This window comes from Anser anser (assembly GCF_964211835.1).
Source record: "Anser anser genome assembly, chromosome: 3".
Lineage (NCBI taxonomy): Eukaryota > Metazoa > Chordata > Aves > Anseriformes > Anatidae > Anser > Anser anser.
In genome coordinates, this window is record NC_139722.1 from 7,770,839 (window position 1) to 7,792,837 (window position 21,999).

General features: G+C 42.0%; 1 protein-coding gene across 3 annotated transcripts in view; it reads right to left on the bottom strand.

Annotated features, from left to right (window-relative positions):
• Nucleotides 1–2,335: 2,335 nt before the first annotated feature.
• The window catches only part of MFSD2B (MFSD2 lysolipid transporter B, sphingolipid), a 43,022-nt gene continuing 23,358 nt past the window's right edge, over nt 2,336–21,999 (bottom strand). For 2 of the 3 annotated variants that reach the window (XM_083830798.1, XM_083830799.1), the window contains 8 exons: nt 21,035–21,125; nt 20,819–20,940; nt 18,372–18,455; nt 16,671–16,751; nt 10,019–10,128; nt 8,316–8,459; nt 6,069–6,245; nt 2,336–5,014 (listed from right to left, as the gene is read on the bottom strand). In XM_083830798.1, coding sequence (XP_083686924.1) covers nt 4,957–5,014; nt 6,069–6,245; nt 8,316–8,459; nt 10,019–10,128; nt 16,671–16,751; nt 18,372–18,455; nt 20,819–20,940; nt 21,035–21,125 — 867 coding nt within the window. In that variant the 3' untranslated portion in view covers nt 2,336–4,956. Of the gene's footprint in view, nt 5,015–6,068; nt 6,246–8,315; nt 8,460–10,018; nt 10,129–15,216; nt 15,319–16,670; nt 16,752–18,371; nt 18,456–20,818; nt 20,941–21,034; nt 21,126–21,999 lie in introns of all 3 variants that reach the window. The other variant, XM_083830797.1, reaches the window with a different exon arrangement.

A 21,999-nucleotide genomic window follows, 5' to 3' on the forward strand; every position in this document is an offset into this window, starting at 1 on the left:
CCTTGGTGAATGTAAATGATTCCCCAGGCACCAGCAAAGGCAAACAGGCACAGGATGGATGCTGGGGCTCCGAGGTGTACCTGCATCAGGTGAAGCTGAACAAGTGGCTGTCAGTTCCACAGGGCCTGAGTAATCACAGAATCATTAAGGTTGGTAAAGCCCTCCAAGATCACCTGGTCCAACCATCCCCCTACCACCAATGTCACCCACTAAACCATGTCCCTAAGCACCACGTCCAACCCCTCCTTGAACACCCCCAGGGACGGTGACTCCACCACCTCCCTGGGCAACCCGTCCCAATGCCTGACTGCTCTTTCTGAGAAGAAATGTCTCCTCACTTCCAACCTGAACCTCCCCTGGAACGGTTGCAGTCCTTCGTCACCATCCACAGCAGAGCACAGCAATACTGAGGACAGAAAGCTAAAGGGAGTAGCTGAAATTCATAGTCTTCTCTAGCAACACTTGGGACAAGAAATGGATCAAGAAATTAACCTTACTTCTGATTCTGCACTTTTAGAGAAGACACTCATGTTTCCCCGCCATCCAACAGCACTGCTGCTCTCCAGTTAGGGTTAGAGATGCTGCTCTATAAACACCTCTGAAATTACACTGGACACCCACCTTTTCTGCAGAGTGCTGCGGTTCTGGGACCATTCGCCCTCCCTCTGCTGTTTGTTCAGTTCTTGGTTTTGCCAATTTCTGTTTTCAGAGACTGCAAATTCTCAGTTGCAAAGCAGAGTAAGTTCTCCTCCTCCGTCTCAGGGACTGAGGCGTGTGCTGCTTCTTTGTCTTTTGAATGAAGCCTCACAGTGAGTTAGCATGTGTTTTATGCAGCAGATTTGGTGCTTAATGATGTGAAAGCTATCTAATTTCATACCTTAAGCCTATAACATACACTCATTTTTGTAACCGTACTACTCAGCACTCTCACTAGTATCTGAACAATGGTCTTGCAGAGAGCTAAGGTAAAAAAAAAACGCATTCAGAGCAGCTTGAGAAACTTATGGTCTCAGAAAGAAATTGCATGAAAACAGAAAGCTCACTTACTCACCTGTCAATTGTATGAATCCAGCTGACCTTTCCATCACTCGGCCTAGCTGTTTTCTGAAGGGAAAGCCTCTATTGTAACACTCCAAGGCTGTTTTGTGGTTGTTTTTTTTAAACTACAATATGAAATTCATACAAAGTATGTGATTGAACACTATACAGCTACTGGCTGTGCCCTACTGCATGAGACTTTGAACTACAGTGCCTTCCCTTCCTCATCTTCAGAGACCTCGCCAACAAATACCAGGTCTTAAAGGACCTACGTTTTCCCTCCAGGAAATTCCTCCTCTCAAGGAGGTGATTGTTTTATTTTTTTCTGTCTAAAACCCAGAAAGGCAAGTAGAAAAGGAGATGAACAAATGATATTTGGTAAGCAACCACAGAAACAAAAACAGCAGAGTTTGGCTTTAAAACATTGTCCACTTCAAGTGTTTTACTTGAAATACAGAAGGTGAACAGAGACCAGGGGATGCAGCAGGGATTGAATCTAGCGGCAATTCTTATAAGGTGCAGCAGTGACTTAAGGAATTAGTTCTCAGATCTGCAGGGCCCCTCCTGCAAACCCAGTGACCTGAAACCCAAGGCGCCAGGCCTCAGGAACTCTCCAGGAACAGATGTCCGAGGTGATATTCACCTGTTAAAGCGGGGGACTCAGCACAAGTGATCTAATCCACCTAAGCTGTGACAGGTCAGCAAGCTCAGAGGCAGGCAGTGCCTCGGAGTGGGAGGACACGGCTAGTTAGAGACACGGCTGGTGGCGGTGGCCAACAGCAACCCAACTACAGTGTCCGATGGGCAACGATGGCTTGTCCACGTGCTTAGCTGTGACCTTGCAGGCAGACCAATTGCCAGCAGTAACGCATGATCAGGTGGTATAACCTTGGAAGTTTCTGATATTGTTTTTAGGCAGAAACCACAAGGGGTATGAAACTAGACGAGTTGACTAGTGACCAGCTCAGCTACTGACTATACCAGCAAACAGCCAAACAGAAGATTTGGGAAAAAAAACACAACCCTACTTCAAGAAAGGGCAAGGAATGGGCATGGTTTGCTTTACAGAGGACTACCCAGGGACATGTAATTCTGTTATCCTTTTCTTCCTCTTATTTGTGTAAATCAATTTGTTGGAACTGCTTGTGTGTAGGTGGGGAAGTGCTGTCCATTAGGCACCCAGCTGGTTTAATCCAATCTCCCATGTTCTTGTGACTGTATTTGGGTATTACTTGAATGAGAGCCCCTGGGGACTGAACTTGGCCCTTGTTACTGACAATCAGTGCAAGGCAGGAGGTTTACATTAGATTAGCATTTAATCTGAACGGTTGCCAATGTAAGAATCTACTTCCAGTCACATGTTCTGAACATACATACACTGTACACATCATTTAAAAATGACAAGAAGATATTCAAAGTTCATTTGTTTTACAGCACCAATAAGCCCTAAAAAACAAAATTGCCAAAAAAATCTTACCTTGCACTTACTTCTTCCATTCTCTTTGCTTAGAAAAATACATTCATTTTCTTAACAAAAGTACAACTCTGATAATCAAATAAAATAATTGAGATTTTCAAAATACAAAAAATATTTTGCTACATTTCATCAATGGAGGTTTTCCATTTTATTTTGACGCTACTACTATATGCAAAGTGAAGACCAAGTGCATCTCTGTTAGGTAAATATCACATTGTCTCACTGGAGCAGAGGAATAAAGTTTACAATCAATCAACCAAGTTTACCTTTGCAAGAGACTGAAGTCAGGATGGGGGTGTTGCAAAGTTTAGAGGCAACTGCACAACTGATCTAGAAATAATATCTCAGGCCACATTCAAATTCTTCCAATCAACCACAGCCAGCAGTTTCTGCAATCCTTTTATCGCTGGGCTAAGTTTTTGGCTTATGTAAACTGACACAGAATCACTGCCTTTGAGCTACAGATTTATAGCATCTGAAAACAAAAAACATTTTAAAAATAAATAGGCTTTACTAGGACTTCTGGTTGTTTTTAAAGAAGACTGTTCAGACAGACACAAATGTTATGGAATAAATCAAATCCCCCAGAATGTTTTCTGTGATGTTTTTGGAGCTATGTGATATTACTACATCATTTACGTACTTCAAAATGAAGTGTATCTGCTATTTCAAATTCTATTAAACTCAGAAATGTAAACGGGCTTATGGCTTTTATTTTTGTAAATGCACGTGCCCCAGGCAATAGAAATCTTGGCTTGTTCAAGAACTGAAACCTAAAAAACCCATCCCTAGATGTCAATTCAATACAAGTCTCAGACATCATTAACTCTTACCCACGCACACTCAAAATACACCCTTAAAGGCTCACTCATTATCAAGCACTTTTCTGAACTAGGACAGTTCATTAAGCTTTAGACTTTCAACTTGCCTGAAAAGGTTTCAGTGTTAACGAGACACTCTGTGGATGCACTGATTTTATTTTACAGGGTCTTTCAGTAAAAGCTTTTCCAGTTTCCAGTCCCAGCACTGAGTCACTTCCCCAGATGTCCCTGAGCAAATTGCTTATGGTCACTGCCTCCAGTGACACCCGCAGGAGTATCCACAGGTGCTCCTAGACGTGGTGGGCTACTCCTTCAAAGGCACTTCTAGCCCCAAATTAAGGCACCCTCCCATATATTTATTTGTACAGTGAAGCCAGTGGGCTGTAAATTCATGTCTTGTTTTGCACTGTGCTAATTTCTTCATGTGAAGAAGCCTTCAACTCTTGAATTCATCACACTCCCCTCCAAATTTAGATATCTGTCTTCAGAGTCCAGTCATTTTAGCCTGAGCTTGGAAGCAGCCTCTGGAGGTGTCTGTCTCTCCACTGACTCCACAAAAAGCCCAGAATGACTAAGCCTGAATTTAACTGCCCCGGAAAGTGCCTGAGGTGTATCTTTTATCTACAAAATGTGTTCAGCAGCGTGAACCTATAGTAGAAATGAGGTTTTAGATAATATATCTAAAGCCATAATGAGATCCCTGACTGAAAAGAATCACCATTTCAAAGTCAGGTGTAACCTCATTATTATAAAACACTGTGTGCAAGCTGAGATTAACAGTGACGCCACGGTGTTCTGTAAGGCTGACAAAACCCACATGAAAAACAGGTGGGTACCATGATTGCTTAAAGGCCAAAGTTACAGAAATTTGAATGGCCTACTCTAAATTTTGGAAGAGGCTACATATTTTGGGTACCTTGAGTGAAGATGTTGTTTGAAATTAAGTCCTCACACTCTGACAAAGATCAGTATAAAGTTATCTGAAGCAAGGAACTCTGACAATCGGAAATGTAAGGTTCTGTTTCATATAAAATCTATAAAGTTAAATTACATCAAATCTCTTTCAGAATAACCCTTTGCAAGAAAATCCTCAAAATATCTCTCCATCTGTGATTTGCTTCATTTCAAAACAAAATATATCCTGTATTTTTATAGCATACTTCAGGATTCCAAAGTGCTTTCTAAACAGGCTAGCGTGCAATGTATAGATAGAAATTAAGTTCGAAACCTACCCCGGTCTCTGAGATTGAAATGTATCACAAGGTATATTTGGGTAGTATACCGTATTTATACTTTTTTCCCTCGGCCTACAAGTTCATAGACCCTTGTGTTGCAACAAAATCATAGCTTTATGTTATCATTGAAAAACAAACAAAAAAAGGCAAACCTTCAATAGCTTGCACGCCTGCATGGTTGTAATGTCTCTTTTAGGATAGTGCATGGAGCTGTATTTATTATTTACATGGTGATGTTCCTTGCTTGATTTCATTACTGACTGTCATTCTTTATCATTCTTTATCCTTTCTGACAATATGTGCATGGAAATGACGCAGAAGACTCACACGGAGTTTCTGTGCGGGGTATGAGACTGAGTTTAAAAAGTCTTGGTATTCAGAGCTTTCAGACCGAGGTGTCCTCTCTGTGGTCATCCAGGTTCTCTGTGCTTTGATGGCTCCTTCTGTTAAAAGCAGGACAAACAATGTGTGAACAGGCCACTAGACAGGCCACAGTTTGGCAATCTCAAACAACTAAGACAACCGAGAACCACCATCAAGATGTGGTTGTTATGGACAGGGAATAAGGTGCCTACGCAGAAGGGCCAGTGCCATTTTAGATTGTTTAGCCTGTCCCCTCCGGTTTGCAGCTGCCGTGCAAAAAGGAGCTGGTGCCTGAGAGGCCTGTGTCATATCTGCCAACCCCACGGCGGTATCTTAGATACTGCAGGGCAATGAAGTGGTCCCAGGAATCCGTGCACTGGAATTGATCCCTTAGCACGGAAATTTGTTTCCAACTCCAGTAAGTTGGTATGATAAAAACATACCAAGAGTAACAACTTTAATATTTAATCCATCAGTCTTCTAGGATTGACTGCATGTGCTCTGTATGTCTTATGCATATCCTCAGCATACCAGGCCTTTATTTAACAGAGGTGGATGATTTTGAGCTAAGCAAGGTTTTCTTTAGAGAGGGACAGAGAGGGAAGAAAAGGGATGAAGGGTAAGAGATAGGGAAAAAAGAGAATGAATGCTCAAAGCTGTCCTTTCTTTTGGTCCCACGATCTTTCCTGCCTACTCGCCCAAATTGTTTGGATGTTTCTTATATGCCACAATCAACAAGAATGCTGACAATAATCCTGTTTTCTTCTATACACAAGAAAACTGTAACTATTCACATTTTCTCCAGTAATTTAACCTGGCTAGAAAATTCTTCATTTCTGGATTGAAACACTGTACAACAACAGTGCTCTGTGTGCCACCCCCAAAGAAGTACAATAGAGCAGCTGATATATCTGATAAATGGCCCTCTAAAGAGCTAGTACAATACTACAAAAATAAGATACTGGAGGACGTAATGGTATCATTCAGTTAATAATTCAGCTAATAGAGTGTTGTTTTGTTTTGTTTTGTGGTAAGGAATATAGAGGTATATTTTGGTAGCTAGTAATTTTTCTCCAATATGACTAAGAGCTGCCGTGAGGATGTTACTGCTGTTCGCTGCCAGTTTAAACCTACCTTAACACTTCCAGCGCAAGCTTTGTTTCCTTCCGACTTTCTTCAGTGATTGGGTAGAAGAGAAGTATAAATAAACCTACAAGGATGAGGACAGCAGGAACTGCTCCGATGAGGATTTTCAGTGTGAGGATCACATCATTGGATTGTCTGCATATCCCTGGCTTGTAACCAGTAAACCTAAACAAATGGAAATAACAGTGGTGTGCATATGTCCAAAATTTAAAGGCTATAACACATCTGAAGGTCCCCTTCTTGGATTACTCCTTTCTGGCAATGCTCTTTAAGAGCTCTTAACCTATTTTTTTTTCTATACCTCTCTTTTTCCTACTGACCCCTACGTGTTTCACTTCTTGTTTTTCAAATCCTATGTCTGTGGTGTTTCAGATAACAGCATTATCTCTGTATTTTCTCATTATTGTTATATAACATTTAATTAGTTAGAGGAGGATGGAATCTCAGCTAATGAAGTTGGTCTGATACGTGACTCCCATTAGTATTCAGCAAAGTATTCAGGTTCAGCTTTAAAAGTATGCAAATAATCTGACCAATTTCAATAGCAATACTTAACTTTAATTTAAACACATACTTAAGCACTCTGCTCAACACAGACAAATTTACTCAAGTGCTCAGAATTAGGTACACACTTATACTTCATTAATACAGGGGCTTCCATGCAGTCCCACAACTGCTGATATACTCAATTTCCCATTCCAAATTTGTGGAATGAGTTTATTTTCCTCTGAACATGCAGCTATGAAAGCTACAGCTCATTTGTAATTAGTCTGCCTTCTATGTTCTCCCACAAATACCTGCCTTGGGAAATTGCTGGGAGCTAACTGGAATGGAGTAGTAAAGGGGCTAATTGGTAAAGACTAATTAGCTTGTTTTAAACTATTCCTAAACAGTCAGTAAATACTAGCAGATTTGGGGGGGGCAGGAAAGGAGGGAGAGAAAGGGAAGGTGTTGTAGTATCTTTCACAAATGTTGTCACAGTTCGTTACAGATACAGCCACAAATGGCTTATGCAGTAAGCCTCACTCAGCCTTCGTCCTGTCATTTTGGCTCTTTGGTTTTCAAATGACAGCCATAATTGCAGACAGTTTAATCATGGCTGGGGCCTGGGATCTGATGTTCTGAGCTGCAGATAAACCAAGCTCTTTATCAAAAGCAAAATTAAAGAACTGTCTGTAAAGATACAGAGCAGGTTAGAGGTGCCTGGTGAAGTTTCCTTCTTTTCAAACACCAATCCAAAAGACCTGCCCAATTACACGGTCTTCTTCATTAATTTGGAAAGTGATTTCTGACCTTACACTTCAACATTTAACAATGCTGGTCAAACCTTCTGTCACATAAACAAACAAACCTTTTACAAACGAGGGTGTTAGCACTAAGCACCTAAAACTCCTAGGCCCAAGAGGTTCAGCCAAGCACTGCCCACTATTCAGCAGTTTCAGCCGCAGGCTCTGAAGCAAAGCATTCTGCTTATCAAAACCCCTGACTTGGAGCCAAGGGCGAAATAATATTTCAGACAAGCTTACTTCTAAGTGTTCGTTGCATATTTGTGTGCCATACATCTACTGAATCCTAGCAGCTGCAGGCAAAGGCCCTTTCTGCTAGGCCATGTACAAACACAGGGCAGATGGCCAACCACAACCTGGCCTTCTAGTCAGAACACACAAGGCAGGTAGTGGGAGGAGAACATAAAGCATCTTCCAAACTGACATCTGCTAGGTGATGCTCAGAGCTGTGAGAAAGGCTCCGTTCCTGACTGTTCAGTGTTCAGTTCCCTAAAACCATGCAGGAATCTGTGATCCTTTTATGTAAAACAAGCCACCTGCACCCTGCACCACTACTGCAATCTGAGTAAAGACTTAAAAATTCACATACACAGTCCAACCCAGGTGCAACAGGGATTGCTCAGAACAGGTTTCTCTCTCATGGGGGACCTTAATCTGTGGAGCTTTCATGTTCAGTTCTTTATTCATACAAGCCACTAAATTTTACAAGAATAATTTAGAAAAAGTAACATCTAAAGAGGAGTCAGTTTTTTCTGAACTGAAACATGCTAGGGCAGGTGGCTTAATGCTCAGTGGTCTGGCCTCGATGATAACAATCCTGTCTTTAGTGGTCAGCCAACTGGAGCTGCTGGCACTTTCAGGCTCAGGGCAAAAAGGCAATTAACTCTACAGAATAAAGGCAGAACACTTTCAGAGCAGGTCCACTAAATGGAAGCGCAGGGTTACTTACTCCAGGCTGGCAGCAGAAATTCCTAAGCCAATTCCTGCTGACATCTTGGTAAAGAAAACATAAGAAGAATAGAAAATGGTTTCTTGTCCTTTTCCATGAGGATTCTGCAGGCGGAAGTTATCAACAACATCAGGCAGCATTGACCTAGAGATGAGCAAGGTAACAGCAAAACTCAAGCCGCAGTCTCTTCTCAAAGCTCAAACTTACTGAAAGGACCTCCCCCCTCCACTTCCTAAGATCTGATTGATGTAATTAGTTATACAGACAAGAGAATCCACTTCAAAAAGTCCTACTGCTGGACAGGAGGGCAAAAATCTTTGTAAGAAATGCACAGCCACATATTAGCATGTAGACAAACAGTAGAAAAATTATCAAACACTTTCTGGGAGGTGACAGAATTTCTTAGACTGACTGTCAGTCCAGCAGAAGTTGTGATATCAAAAAAAAAAAAAAACACAACACCTTAACATTTCAAGGGACTCAATCTCTGAATGGTTTTATTCTGAAATAACTCTTGACAAGCTAATAAAATTTTCTGAAAGCACTGGGGCCCATTCTCTCTCTGCTTCAAAGAGACTGTATTTGGTGATGGGAATCGGAATGAAAGCTGTACAAATGGCAACTGTGAGCTGACTTTTTTTTTTCCCAATATATGTCATGATTTGCTGTTGGAAAAAAGAATTCTGACCCCCTGTGCAGAAACGCGTGTATAGTCTGACAGCTTATCTCACACTCTGTTTCCATGATCTCTTGGAGTTTCAGCGTTTTCAGGGAACTGTCCAAATGAGTAATACAAAACAGCTCTCAGCAACAGTCATGCCTTCTGGTCAATTTGACCTGAACAATAATTATTCCCTCTGGAAAGGACATTTCCCATCCTGCTCAATCTTGAGTAATTTTTTCCCACGTATCTTCAGTCCTCAAGAGCCAAGGACCTTGCAATCTCAGTTTCTTTTACCCACATTCTTGTGGTATTTAATCCATAACACAGAACTACTCAAAAGGTTTTCATAGCTTGACTTATATTTTCTCTGCTACACTCTAACCTTCTGTCCCCCTCTACTCTGCCCTTGTGAAGCCCCTGCATCGAGGTCTTGGGCCCCCAGCACAAGAAAGATGTGGATCTGATAAAGAGGGTCCAGAGGATGGGCACGAGGATGATCAGAGGGCTGGAGCACCTCTCCTGTGAAGAAAGGCTGAGAGAGCTGAAAATGTTCAGCCTGGAGAAGAGAAGGCTCCAGGGAGACCACGGCAGCTTTTCAATTCTTAAAGAGGGCTTATAAAAAAGATGGAAAGCAACTTTTCACTCGGACAGATAATAATAGGAATATAGGATAAAGGAGGAATGGTTTTAAACTAAAAGAGGGGCAATTTAGATTAAATGTTAGGAGGAAATTCTTCACTCAGAGGGTGGTGAGACACTGGAAGAGGTTGCCCAGGGAAGCTGTGGATGCCCCATCCCTGGAAGTGTTCAAGGCCAGGTTAGATGAGGCCCTGAGCAACCTGATCTAGTGGGAGCTGTCCTTGCCCATGGCAGCAGGTTGGAACTGGATGATCTTTAAGGTCCCTTCCAACCCAAACCATTCTATGATTCCATCTATGATTCTACGAAATTCTATCTCTTTCAGAGGCAAATTACATGCGGTACCCACTTATATATAGACATATACCCCTTCCCCACCTCAAATGCAAAATTCTCCTACCATGGCAACAGCAGAGATGCTGCAATGCTCAGACCAGAGACAAATGCCACGAAGTACGCCAGGATCAGGTTTGGAATGGTCACTAGCATGACTGCAAAAGGAATCATCCACTGAGGAAGAAGAAAAACAGTACATATAACTTACAGTAAGCACTATTTAATGATATATGAACTGTTCCTTTCAAAGTGTAAAATTGTGCTGTGAAATGACGATTCACACGCACCAAAGCCTTGGTAGTTTGGTGAAATGACATTTCTAAAGAGCTCTGAGCCAACCTGGATTTACCTGCCCATGAGAACCAGAGAAAAATAGGAGTAGCAATGTTACTGCCTTCTCTGCCAGCATTATTAGGGCTATAACTGCACCAGTAAATTAAGCAGTCCCAAGAGCCTATTTATCAGTCATGAAGCCAACTGGCAGACGCTGGCCATATTCAAACTACTAAGCTCTCCTAGTCACTGAAAGAAGGGTGCCCATATGTTGTGGTTTAGCCCCAGCAGGCAGCTGAGCCCCATGCAGCTGCTCACTCGCTCTTCCCAGGTGGGGTGGGGGAGAGAATCAGAAAGATGCCTGTGAGAGCTGATGGCCTGAGATAAAGGCAATTCCCTGGGTAAAGCAAAAGCTGTGTGCAAGCAAAGCCAAACAAGGAATTCACTACTTCCCATCAGCAGGCAGGTGCTCAGCCACTTGCAGGAGAGCAGGGCTCACCACATGTAACATTTTCTTGGGAAGATAAACACCATCACTCCAAACATCTCCCTTCCTCCTTCCTTCCCCCAGCTTTTATTGCTGAGCATGACGCCACATGGTGTGGGACATCCCTTTGGCCAGTTTGGGCCAGCTGTCCTGGCTGTGTCCCCTCCCAGCTCCTGGTGCACCCCCGGCCTCCCTGCTGGCAGGGCAGCACGAGGAGCTGAAAAGTCCTTGGCTGTGTGCAAGAACTGCTCTGCAACAACTAAATCATCGGTGTGTTATTGCCACTATTTTCATCACAAATCCAAAGCACAGCATTTTGTGAGCCTCTACAAGGAAAATTAATTCTGTCCCAGCCAAAACAATGACATCATAGAAACGATTTTTGTGAAAAGTCCCTTAAATGATCTAGTTCCCAAACTGCACCCAGGTACTTCTTGGGCAATTGCTAATCTGTTTGTGCTGGCATTTTCCTGACAATTTAGTAATAGAGACGACGAAATGCCAGTTACAACTCACATCATTACACTGTGTTTCAAGCGGAAGGACAGAGGTTCAGTGGTCAATTTAACCTGCAAATAACCTATTTCAGAGATCAAATTAAGTCTTGACTGAAAAAGAATTTGCTTATGCCTTCACATCCAGTGACTACTTGAAAGCAGTCTAGGTACTTGGCAGTAACTAAAGCCAGGAAGGCAGTGGGGTTTACTTCACTCCACACAGCCAGACACACTCATGATGTTGCACAAGTCACCAAGACTCCCCTCGAAACTAAACTAATTTTGGCTGCTCAGGATTTGTTTTCTGGCAGTACTTAAAACCACCAGATTTCTTCCACTTCCACTTGAGGCAACGGGCTTACAGGCTTGACAATCCACTATTTTAAACGCTGATTGAACGCACACAGCCCAGCTGTCCCATATCCATCACATGCTCCATCTCCCACGCCTGTGAACCATGGGCACGGCACACGCAGAATCCAGAACCAGAGGCTTATCTACAGGGCTTTTTAATGATGGGGGATTAGTTTAACATTAAGTGTTTCAATCCTCTATAGTCGCAGCTGGGGAGCTGAGGCTATGAGAAGAGCTTTCACAGAGAGTGATTCCCCTAAGCACTGCTATTTACAGTTTGGTATGATAAGTGATTCTGGGAGTCCTGGAGTCTAATCCATTATGTTTATGTTTTAAATGCATTTCCCATCTAAAGCATTTTCTCCTAACCTAAGGAGGCAGAAAATAACCTTTCCTGACTGCAAGTTCCCAGCACAGACACATAATCCTTGCATAGCCCGGTGTTGTGTCAAAATCATTATTTCACCACAAGAGAGCACTCCAGCAATACAAGTTTTTATGTTGCTTATAAGCAATTTTATGACAGGCTTATGCTCCACATGGGGCCCCCACTGAGAAACCAAAGCACTTAAACAAAATTCTAGATTGATAATAATAATCATTGTAATTGTAATTTTCTACTGAAAGACAAGCACGACCCACAAGACTAGGCTGCAATGCCCTAGAGTTTCACTCCTGCAATGGTAGTGCAATCATGGGGGCAGTGTTCCTGCTGCAATAAACAGCTAATGAGTCTCACTCCTTCCTACTGGTAAAGCAAAAAAGCTCTGCTATTGGCACCCTGCTCCCTTGTCACTGCGAGTCATAGACAATATCCCACAGTTGTCACGTGTATTTCTTCCATTCACTGGCAACATTATGGAAGAGGAACCTTCTGGGATGGGAAAGGTGTTGCTGACCTGTGCAGCAGCTCATTAGGAAGGGCAGATCAGGAAAATGTGCAGCTAGAATGTGAGGAGCAAGAGAAAGTGGCAAAAGGGCTGCACAGCCAGGATCCACACAAGGGCATGCCTCCCTGCTGAGCAGTGCTGAGAGATGGCAATCAGACAGCGGGGTATGGGTGGTGAGATGAACAGATTGGGGAAATTTGGGGATTTTTTTAAATTTTTTACTAAGTTCTCCTAAACCCACAGGAGTACAGAAGGCCCAAAATGCCAGTGAGACCCCCCTCTTAAGGAAGTTTGCTGCCTCCCTGGAGCCCTGGTTAAAGATGTTAGAAGAAAACTTCCTAGCCTGGTATGGACCTCAGATTATTATCCATTATTACTTCTTCATCTAGGCAGTGACGTAGTCGTAATGAGAAACCCCAAGGGCAACCAAAAGAGACTTCGGGGCTTTGGGATTAGTATTTAAGGGATCAGGAGCACAGGTAGTGTTTCCCTGTATCCTGCCAGCTGCAGGGAATGATATTGGTGAATGCCCAGCCCTCTAACCTAGCAAGATTTCTCTGCAAGGTCACTAGCAGAATTTTGGCTGGTTTTTTCTTCTTTTTTTTTGGATCATGGGGTTGGTCTGGACAACATCAGGCCTGCTGGCGCACTTCTCTCAAAAGGGGAAAAGGATTCTTGCTCAAGAGTTAGCAGGGCTGATTGAAAAAGCTTTAAACTGGATTTGAATGGAGAAAGGAATAAAATCAGGCTCATTTATTTTTCAACTGTCTTGGGAATCTGGAGAGGTCCCAGGTGACTGGAAGCTGGCAAATGTTGTCCCAGTTTTCGAGAAAGGCAAGAAAGAAGGCCCTGGTAATTACAGGCCTGTCAGTCTCATTTCAATGCCTGGTAAAATTATGAAGAAGATTTTTCTGGGAGTTATTGAAAAACACCTGAAAGGCAATGTCATCATTGTCATTGCCAACAGAGGTCCACAACGGGAAAGTCCTGCTTAATTAACTTAATTTTCTTTTATGGCTAAGTTACCCATCTAGTTGACCAAAGGAAGCCAGTTGATGTGATCGTTTTGGGCTTTAGCAAAGCTTTTGATACTGTTCCTCACAGTACCTCTCTGGACAAAATGTCCAGCATACAGCTAGACAAACACACAATATGATGAGTGAACAATCGGCTGTTGGGTTGGGCTCAAAAGTTTATAGTAAATGGGGTTACATCAGGCTAGCAGCCAGTCACTAGCAGAGTTCCCCAGGGCTCCACTTTGATGGCAGTTCTCTTCAATGTTTTCATAAATGACCTGTACACAGGACTCAAACGCATGCCAAGTAAGTTTGCAGATGAAACTACACTGGGAGGAGCTGTTGACTCCCTTGAGGGTGAAGAAGCCTTGCAGAGAGATCTTGCTAGGCTAGAGGGCTGGGCATTCACCAGTTGTGTGAAGTTCAACAAGATCAAGTGCCAGATTCTGCACCTGGAATGGAGTAATCCTGGATTACCCCCATAGAAACTGGGGGACAAGAAACTCAAGAGTAGGCCCACAGAAAGGGATCTGGAAGTTTTGGTTGACAGCAAAAGGTCTGGAGGGCAAGATGTACGAGGAGCGGCTGAGGTCCCTTGGTTTGTTCAGCCCAGAGCAGAGCAGGCTGAGGGGAGGCCTCATGGCGGCCTGCAGCTCCCTCACGAGGGGAGCGGAGGGGCAGGCGCTGAGCTCTGCTCTCTGGGGACAGCGACAGGACCCAAGGGAACGGCATGGAGCTGGGACAGGGGAGGGTCAGACTGGGTGTGAGGGAAAGGTTCTGCACCCAGAGGTGGCTGGGCACTGGGACAGGCTCCCCAGGGCATTGGTCAGGGCACAGAGCCTGCTGGAGTTCAAGAAGTGTTTGGACAATGCTCTCAGACATAACATAGGGTCAGATTTTTAGGAAGTTCTGTGTGGAGCCAGGAGTTGGACTCCATGATCCTTGTGGGTCCTTTCCAACTCAGGATATTCTATGATTCTTTGAAAAGCTAATGTTGGCTAAGATGGAAGCCAAGGTTGTGAGGTTTCTTCTTTAGCAAATTTAAGCCTTAGAATAAGGGGCAAACACACACACGTGCACAAACGTCCACACTGTCTCCAAGAACCTTTAATACTTAAACACAAGAGAGAGGTTCCATTTTTTAGACATCTCGCCAAAAATACGAATCAATAGTTGCCACGCTTAAAATTTCTAATGACAATTCCACCTCCAGTCACTGAGAGACTTACTGATTGTAAGTTCAATGTCTGTCCCATGAGGACAGAGCAGACAATCTAAGTGTAACAAAGCCTATGGAAGCAGAAGCAAGTAAACTGCAGGGCATAATTTCTAGCCTGTGCATCAACCTGACCATGGGAAGGATCCTGCTTGGGTATGATGCTGTATTTCCAGGGAGTCTAGGCTTTGAACTTCCAGTCAGTGTAGATAGTCAGCACATAGATGATTGATCATCTCCTGGGGGGAATGAATAGAAAGGGAGTAATACCAGTGGAAGGAAGTCAGGATTCTTGTAACTTATCAACCTACCCTGCACAACCAGGGTACCTGTGTACCAACCTACACAGTGAGGTCTCCTCAGCACAGAAATGCTTTTATAGGAAAGTGAATCTGGAGCAGTTCTATTTATTTTATTTATTTTTCTCCAGAAAACTTAATTTCAAATTACCTCTTCACCCTGAAAGCTGAGCAGAATTTTAGTGAAGAACTTTTTTTCTCCTGCCTTCTTGCCTTCCAGATGAACATACCTGAGTGACAAACATCACAGCCTTGGATGATGTGGTTTGTTTCACAGTGAGAGAGAACAGGTTAGTTGTACAGATCACACAAGGTGGTAGTACGGGAAGCCCCTGTGATGCATTGCCAGACACAAAATGAGACAGTGAGCACACAGGAAGCATTCACAGTCCCTTGGGAAATGTCTACAAGGTGAAATAGAGAGGTGGCTTTCTTCACTCCAACTCCTGCTTAGACCATAATGCAGTCAAGCAACTCAACTGTACAATTAAGCTAAACTGTGTTTACAGAAGTGCTGACAGGCTCTCCAGTCATGTTAAACTGAATTTAGAGAGCCAAGATGGTTGAAGAAAGCATAGCCAAATAGGCAGAGGAAGAGATTTCCTAAGGAGGAAATCTGCATTTTCTGGTCCACTCGATGGTCCAATACTGCTTTTGGCAATTCTCTTTGCTCCAGTGGTAAAAAGAAATGAGGACAGGACTTAGATTCCAGATGTCTGCTTCAAAACACATAACAGTCCAGCTTATTTGGAATATGGGTTTTAAAGTTACTTGTGATTCTTTGTAAATCATTCCAACACTGATTGTAATTGCAAGGAATGATAACTATTCAATTATATTCAACAATTGTCTCCAGATCTAAACTTTTCAGTTTTGTTCAGACTTTGACATAGAACTTCAGCATGGATTTTCCAAGTCCTCATGCTTTGTTGTACACAAGGCAGACAATTTCCTTCTTTCCTCTTTCACAAGTAATTGAAGGTAAACAGGGGAAAATGGGGAGGAACAGGCCTATACAATGATTCACTGAGGATGATGACAGAAAATTGCTGCTGTCTGCACTAAGTGAGGGACTTAAAATAATCCATCAGAGACAAGGGCAGACTCCCTGAGCTGGCTTTGTAGAGCTGTGTCAAAGTTAAACTAGGCTTCTCTTCTCAGGCAGGTCAGGTAATTTCTTTTACTTCACTAATAACTGTCCCTCTCCATTCAAGGGATGGGGGCACCCCTCTCTGCTTAGGTTTCTAGAGGAGGATGTGGAACAGACTTCTGTTTCCTCCTCTGTGACTGAATTAAAAATGCAGTCAGCTTAGCATCATACATAAAAACAAAACTAGTCTTGTAAAACAGATAACTTGTCAACCTGAGACAACATAGGTCTGAATTTATAAAACATCATTCGGGCTCACTTCTTAGAGTGGTGTAATGCAAACCTTGTGCAAATTCTTAACAACAGCAAAAAAAGGCTGAGATACCCCTTCAGCATCAACCTATTTCTCAAAAGTTTCTCTTGAAAGCTTGGAATCTGTCTGAAATTTGGTGTAACAATTTTAAAACAAACTCTAAAACTGAGCAAGTTTTTTGTAGCTTGAGGTTATAAGCGCTTGAAATAGTTCTTGAAGTGGCTCCAATTGTCACAGTAAGTGAGCACAAGCAGATTTCTTTTCTCTAAGGATTTGCTTACCGAAATCCCGCATGCTGCACACTTCTTGCCAAATCGCTGCAGAAACTTCTGCCAGAAGGGAATGCTCACAGCTGCTGATACCTACAATTAACAAAAAAGCAAATCTGTGCTGTGCTTACTACCACTGTCTTCGTACACAGGTTGTAGAGTTCACAAATATCTTTCTGTCTAGTACATGAGGGTCTGAAAGGCAAATGAACATTTAGATTACTGTTTCTCCTCATCCCTCTCCAAGGGATTTGTCTGATTCACTATTATGTTACAAATGAAAACTATGAGGCTTTTCCGTAATCAAGTATCAGCGGACAAAAACTTTCCTTTTCCTACTGTAAGCCACATCAGTTAAAGCTATACAGTCATTAGAGTCCAAGCTTATTGCAAATAGTCAAACTTTGTGCCAATGTCTTTTGACTCATGGTCTGAAACTGAGACATGATAATTTGATTAAGCCCTACCCCACTGTGCAGGAAGAAAACTGAAGCAGAAGATAAACTTTTCTTAAAGTATACTTAACTTACATATTCCACCCTACAAGTTTATTCTCAGGAACAACCTCTAATGGAAATAGTCACTTATAATCAACATTACCATACCATATATTATAATACTTACCTGATAGCAATTAACAACTACAGGCAATATAGTACTAATGCACTAAAATATTTCTACTAACAACAGTCTTACAACTGATCTAAATTCAAATGTCAACTCACTGTTATAACTATATTACACTTTTCACTGGCGTTGCTTCCTCTTCTTGGTATCCGTTACTTGCAGAGCCTTAAGATACCCAACAGTCAGCTATTGCTCTCCAGCATTTTGGTTTTATTACTGGAAAAGATCTGTCTTATAATGTAGGAAAAGGAGGAATCAAAAAGGATACAAAGGGTTGGAGGTTGGAACCAAGAAGTGGAAATGAAGTTCCCCTAAAATGGTTCCACAAAATCTCTGTGCCAATTTGGTCAGAAATCATGAAATTCCCTGAAAATGGCTGTTGCAGTGTTCTATGTGGTAGATATGTCTCTACAAAACATTAAAAATATGCAGTAGAAAGACATCCCAGTAACTATGCAACAATAAACTGTTGACTTGCGCTAAAAAGACTTTGGTCAGAAGGATGAAGACTGCAGTTTTCTACTAATACTATTTGTAATTGTAAAGTAAACCATACACTACAGCAGCAGTGTGTAACTGAGTTATAGGTATCACCTAAACAGAGCAGAATTCTACCTCTGCATGTCAAGAAAAAGGGTTCTGTAAAAAGATCTTTTTATCACACTGCCAATTGCTCTAAAGAAGAACCTTCATGTCTCTAGATAGTTTAAATATTTATCTTTGTGAGCTACCTGGCCCAGAACGCTCATGCGTATGAATGCACAAACTAAGGCTGTTTAATTTTCTGCTTATCAGACTGGGGAAGGGGAAAAAGGAGCTAAAATTCCAGACCTCCTTCCTGGGCATCTTTTGCTTTTTGTAGGAGCAGAAAGTGACTCGCAGATAAAATCAACAAGGAATGAATTAAAAGCTTAAAAATTACAGTAGGAAGTGTCAGCTTTATTCCAAACACACAATGCAAACAATGGTATAGCACTTTAACAGCTCCATCTAGACACAAAACTCTTCTTGTCTTTTATTATTTTGAACTAAAAAACAGCAAGATTCAGCTAGCAAATAAAAATACAGGAGAGAGGTACAACTCACCAAGATGGTCACCACCAAATACTGGAAGTGATTGCGAAGGTCGGCTGCATGAGTACAGAACAGGACAAAGTTGCTCTGCTCCAGCTGTTGAATTGAAGATATTTGGTGACCACCAAAAGAAGGAAAAGGAAAAAAGACACAAAAAAAACATCACACTCCATACTAGCGAAACATATTTGGAGACTGATTTCTTCAATGTACGGTTTGGGAGCCTTGTTTTTTCTCATTTGCAGTAACATAAAGAAACAGTAACTCTCCTGCTATCTGGAGTAACATGCCAGAAATATCAGGACAAGCAAGAGGAAAACCATGCTCCTAACAGGGAAAAAAAAAAATGACCAAAACAGGAACTGCCTTATGAGACCATTCTGCCTAAAGACTCTATTCCCTATGTTGCAATTGCCTTGTGTCATGGTCACAGTCACAGCTGCAGACTACTGCAAGAAATTGCCCTTCCTTTTCCATAGCCATGCCATAAACCTTTCACCAGAAGCTCTGATTCCCTAACAAGTTACCCTTTAACTGGAATTAATCACATGCCAAATTCTTGTATTAAAGCAGCTAACTTCAAGTTCTGTATGCAACCTTGTCTAATGAGCATAGCTTTAGGTTAGATAATTTGGTAAGTTTTAGTGCTCGCTGCATGGGAGGATCTGGCCGCATTACATTATAATGGCAGATGAAGCTGCAGCAACCACGCTTTTGCAGAACTCATGGGGTTCTGAACACCAAAATATGGTTCGGGCACAGCTTGGGCAGTTCTCTAGAAGTGGAATGACAGAGGAGGATTTGATACTTGTGCCACAGCAGCATGATCAACTCTTGCTTCTTTGTGTGCTTGTAGATTACCAGCAGCTAATCATCTGCATATAAATTAGGCCAAAAGCTATATCCCTTCTCCATTGCACCAAACCCTTCCCTAGCTTGTGGCCCAGTTTCCTCTGCCTTCGTTTCATATGTAGAATATCACACTCCAGGATTATGGCCAATGCATCTTTACCTGCCCATTCTTTTGCTCATCAGTAATCTGTTCACAGGGGAACACCCTAAGTCAGTGTTCCCCACCCCCAGAATGAATAATAGCAAGGGTTGCACATGCTGGCTGAACTGGAGCAATGCCAATTCCAGCTTCTGCCTCCCCTTACACCTTCCCTTTAGTCTGTACAAAAAGAAAAATAGAGATATGGCGTGACAGAAGATCTTTTCCTCTTTGGGTGTTGTCAGCAAGTAGTTAGCTATAAGCAACCGGATTTGTGTTGTACTCTTACTGACTGAATGGATGCTGGAAGGATCTGGACCACAAGGGACTCTCATCATTCTTCTCCCTGTCTCTGCTGTTGCTCTTGGTGCCTGCAACTGATAGATTGCAAAAATGCTTCTCCTCGTTTCTCACGCTTAGGCCATCCAGAAAGGACTGGCAGAAGCAGTAAATGACAGCCTTACTAACTGCCCAAATCCACACCAACAGGAAACTTCAGTGCTTCTCTGGCAACCAGGCTTTCAAGCAGTCTTTCCAGTAAACTTTCTAATTCACCATGACTACTGGTGAACACAGCACCGGTCTTTCATGTGCCCAGTTCTTGTCCTCTGTCCTAATATTCACTGTGATCCGTGGCTCATGTGACTAAGAGTCTGTTGACAAAAACATGGATATTTTCAAAATAAAGCCAATTCAACTGGTATGAACATACCAACAGATTCACATCAAAGCCATGTATTTATTGAGTTGAACATAGCTTACAAATCAAGCTTCAAAAGAGCCCCGGACTATGGAAAGTAAGATTGCTTACTGAGTGGCTTTAAGTTTTTTCTATAGCTTCTCTTTATGGGAGGACATACCACATCATTTTGTGAGAGCCCCATTCAACTGCAGGTCCTGATTTGAAAATTAGCTCTGTCTAGTTCTGAAATAGCTAACACCACCTGCCTCTGAACATCTTCGTACTCTGACCTAATGCCTTCCATCACAGAATACTCCATCAGAACCGGTTCAGCCACTGTCTGAGAACAGTCACCTATGCAAAAGAAAGGGGCCGTGGTTTAAAGCAGCACACACTATAGAGAAGAACAGAGAGAAGAGCAAAAACATTCTTTAAGCAACTAACACCACAGGAGACTGTAGATGGATAGCATATAATAGCCAATCTGGGTCACTGGGACTAGTTCCTTACCTTTTATGAAAAAAAAAAAAAAAGAAAAAAAAAAGAAACATCTTTAAATGGTCAGGTCTATGGTTTTCCTTCTCACTTGAATGAACCATCTCCAGCTGCACGGGACCCCAGGCACCAAAAAAGACTCTGGTTCCCTACTGATTTGCAGAGGAAGGCACCATCCCCTTGATCACCACCTCCAGTCACAAGCCAAAGGTTATTTGCATTTGAGCTGCCTCAGACTCTTCCATGCCGAGACTAGAAAGAGGCCAACACACAGCCACAGTCTGAAGTTACCTGAACTGCCGTTGAGATGAGAAGAAATGAAGCTGTAAGCTTCACATATGGACCATGCTTCATGGTGAGCCCAAGTCCCTTGCAAAAAGGAATTGCTCTGTCTGAATTCAAGGCATAAGGATCTAAGAGGAATAGAATACATAAAATAACAATATTTTCCAGAGACAATCATGAAATAATTATTAATAAATTTAGGCATATTTAGATGTATCTTACCATCTTTTTCCTTTACTCCAAGAAAAAGAATGATAATTCCCAGAAGATACACACCTCCTATAACCCCTGCTGCAATCATATAAACTTTTGCCTTTGAAGAGAAAAAAGATATATTTGAAATCGTGACAGGAGAATGACAAGTCATATGAAAATTTCAGTCTCTTTCTGGTGAGTCATCTGCAAATGAAGAAATGCCCATCTGAACAGAACTAACTGTCTGTCTTTTACCCCTCTGAAAAATGTTCACTTCTGCAATTCATTTATAAACAACACCTACTTAAGGATAAATCCAGGACACATGGGTACATATTTCTTGGGGGGAAAAAAGAAGCTGTGAACAAAAGGGCTACTGTGTTGGCAACCAGAACATTTCAAAAATTTGCTTATGTTGAGACTAGCTGTAGACATACACAGTCATCTGTCAAAAACATGCAGCATCCATAGAACGATTCTGATTTTTTTTCAAATCCAGTCAATCTAGCTACACAGACTCCAACCTCTATCTTCATACTGGGTAGAAAAGGATTCAGTGCTGATGCAAACATAACTACTACAGTTGCTGCATTTATACGTAACGGTATTAAAATCTTACTTTAGGCTTTAATTAATTTTAGAAAACATTCTTTCATAGTGATATTTTGAGAATATGGTAGCTTGCATGGTTGTTTTCCCAGTTAGCTAATGAAATGCTCAACAAATTCAGAAATCTTTGCTTTCTATTAGCCAGATGAACAAACCCTCCAAGGATACCTCCCACACAATCAAATCATATTTATTGCTTCTAACTTTGATTACTGCGACTCTTGAATAAAGCTTTAAAATTTTATTTTGCTTTAGCGTTCTGGTTTTTTTTTTTACTGTGTTATGAAAGATAAAATAAGTGCAGGTTATACAGCTTTGTGACACAATGATTACTTGATAGGAAAATTGAATTCTGAATGATCGGTTAGATGTTGCAAATGACA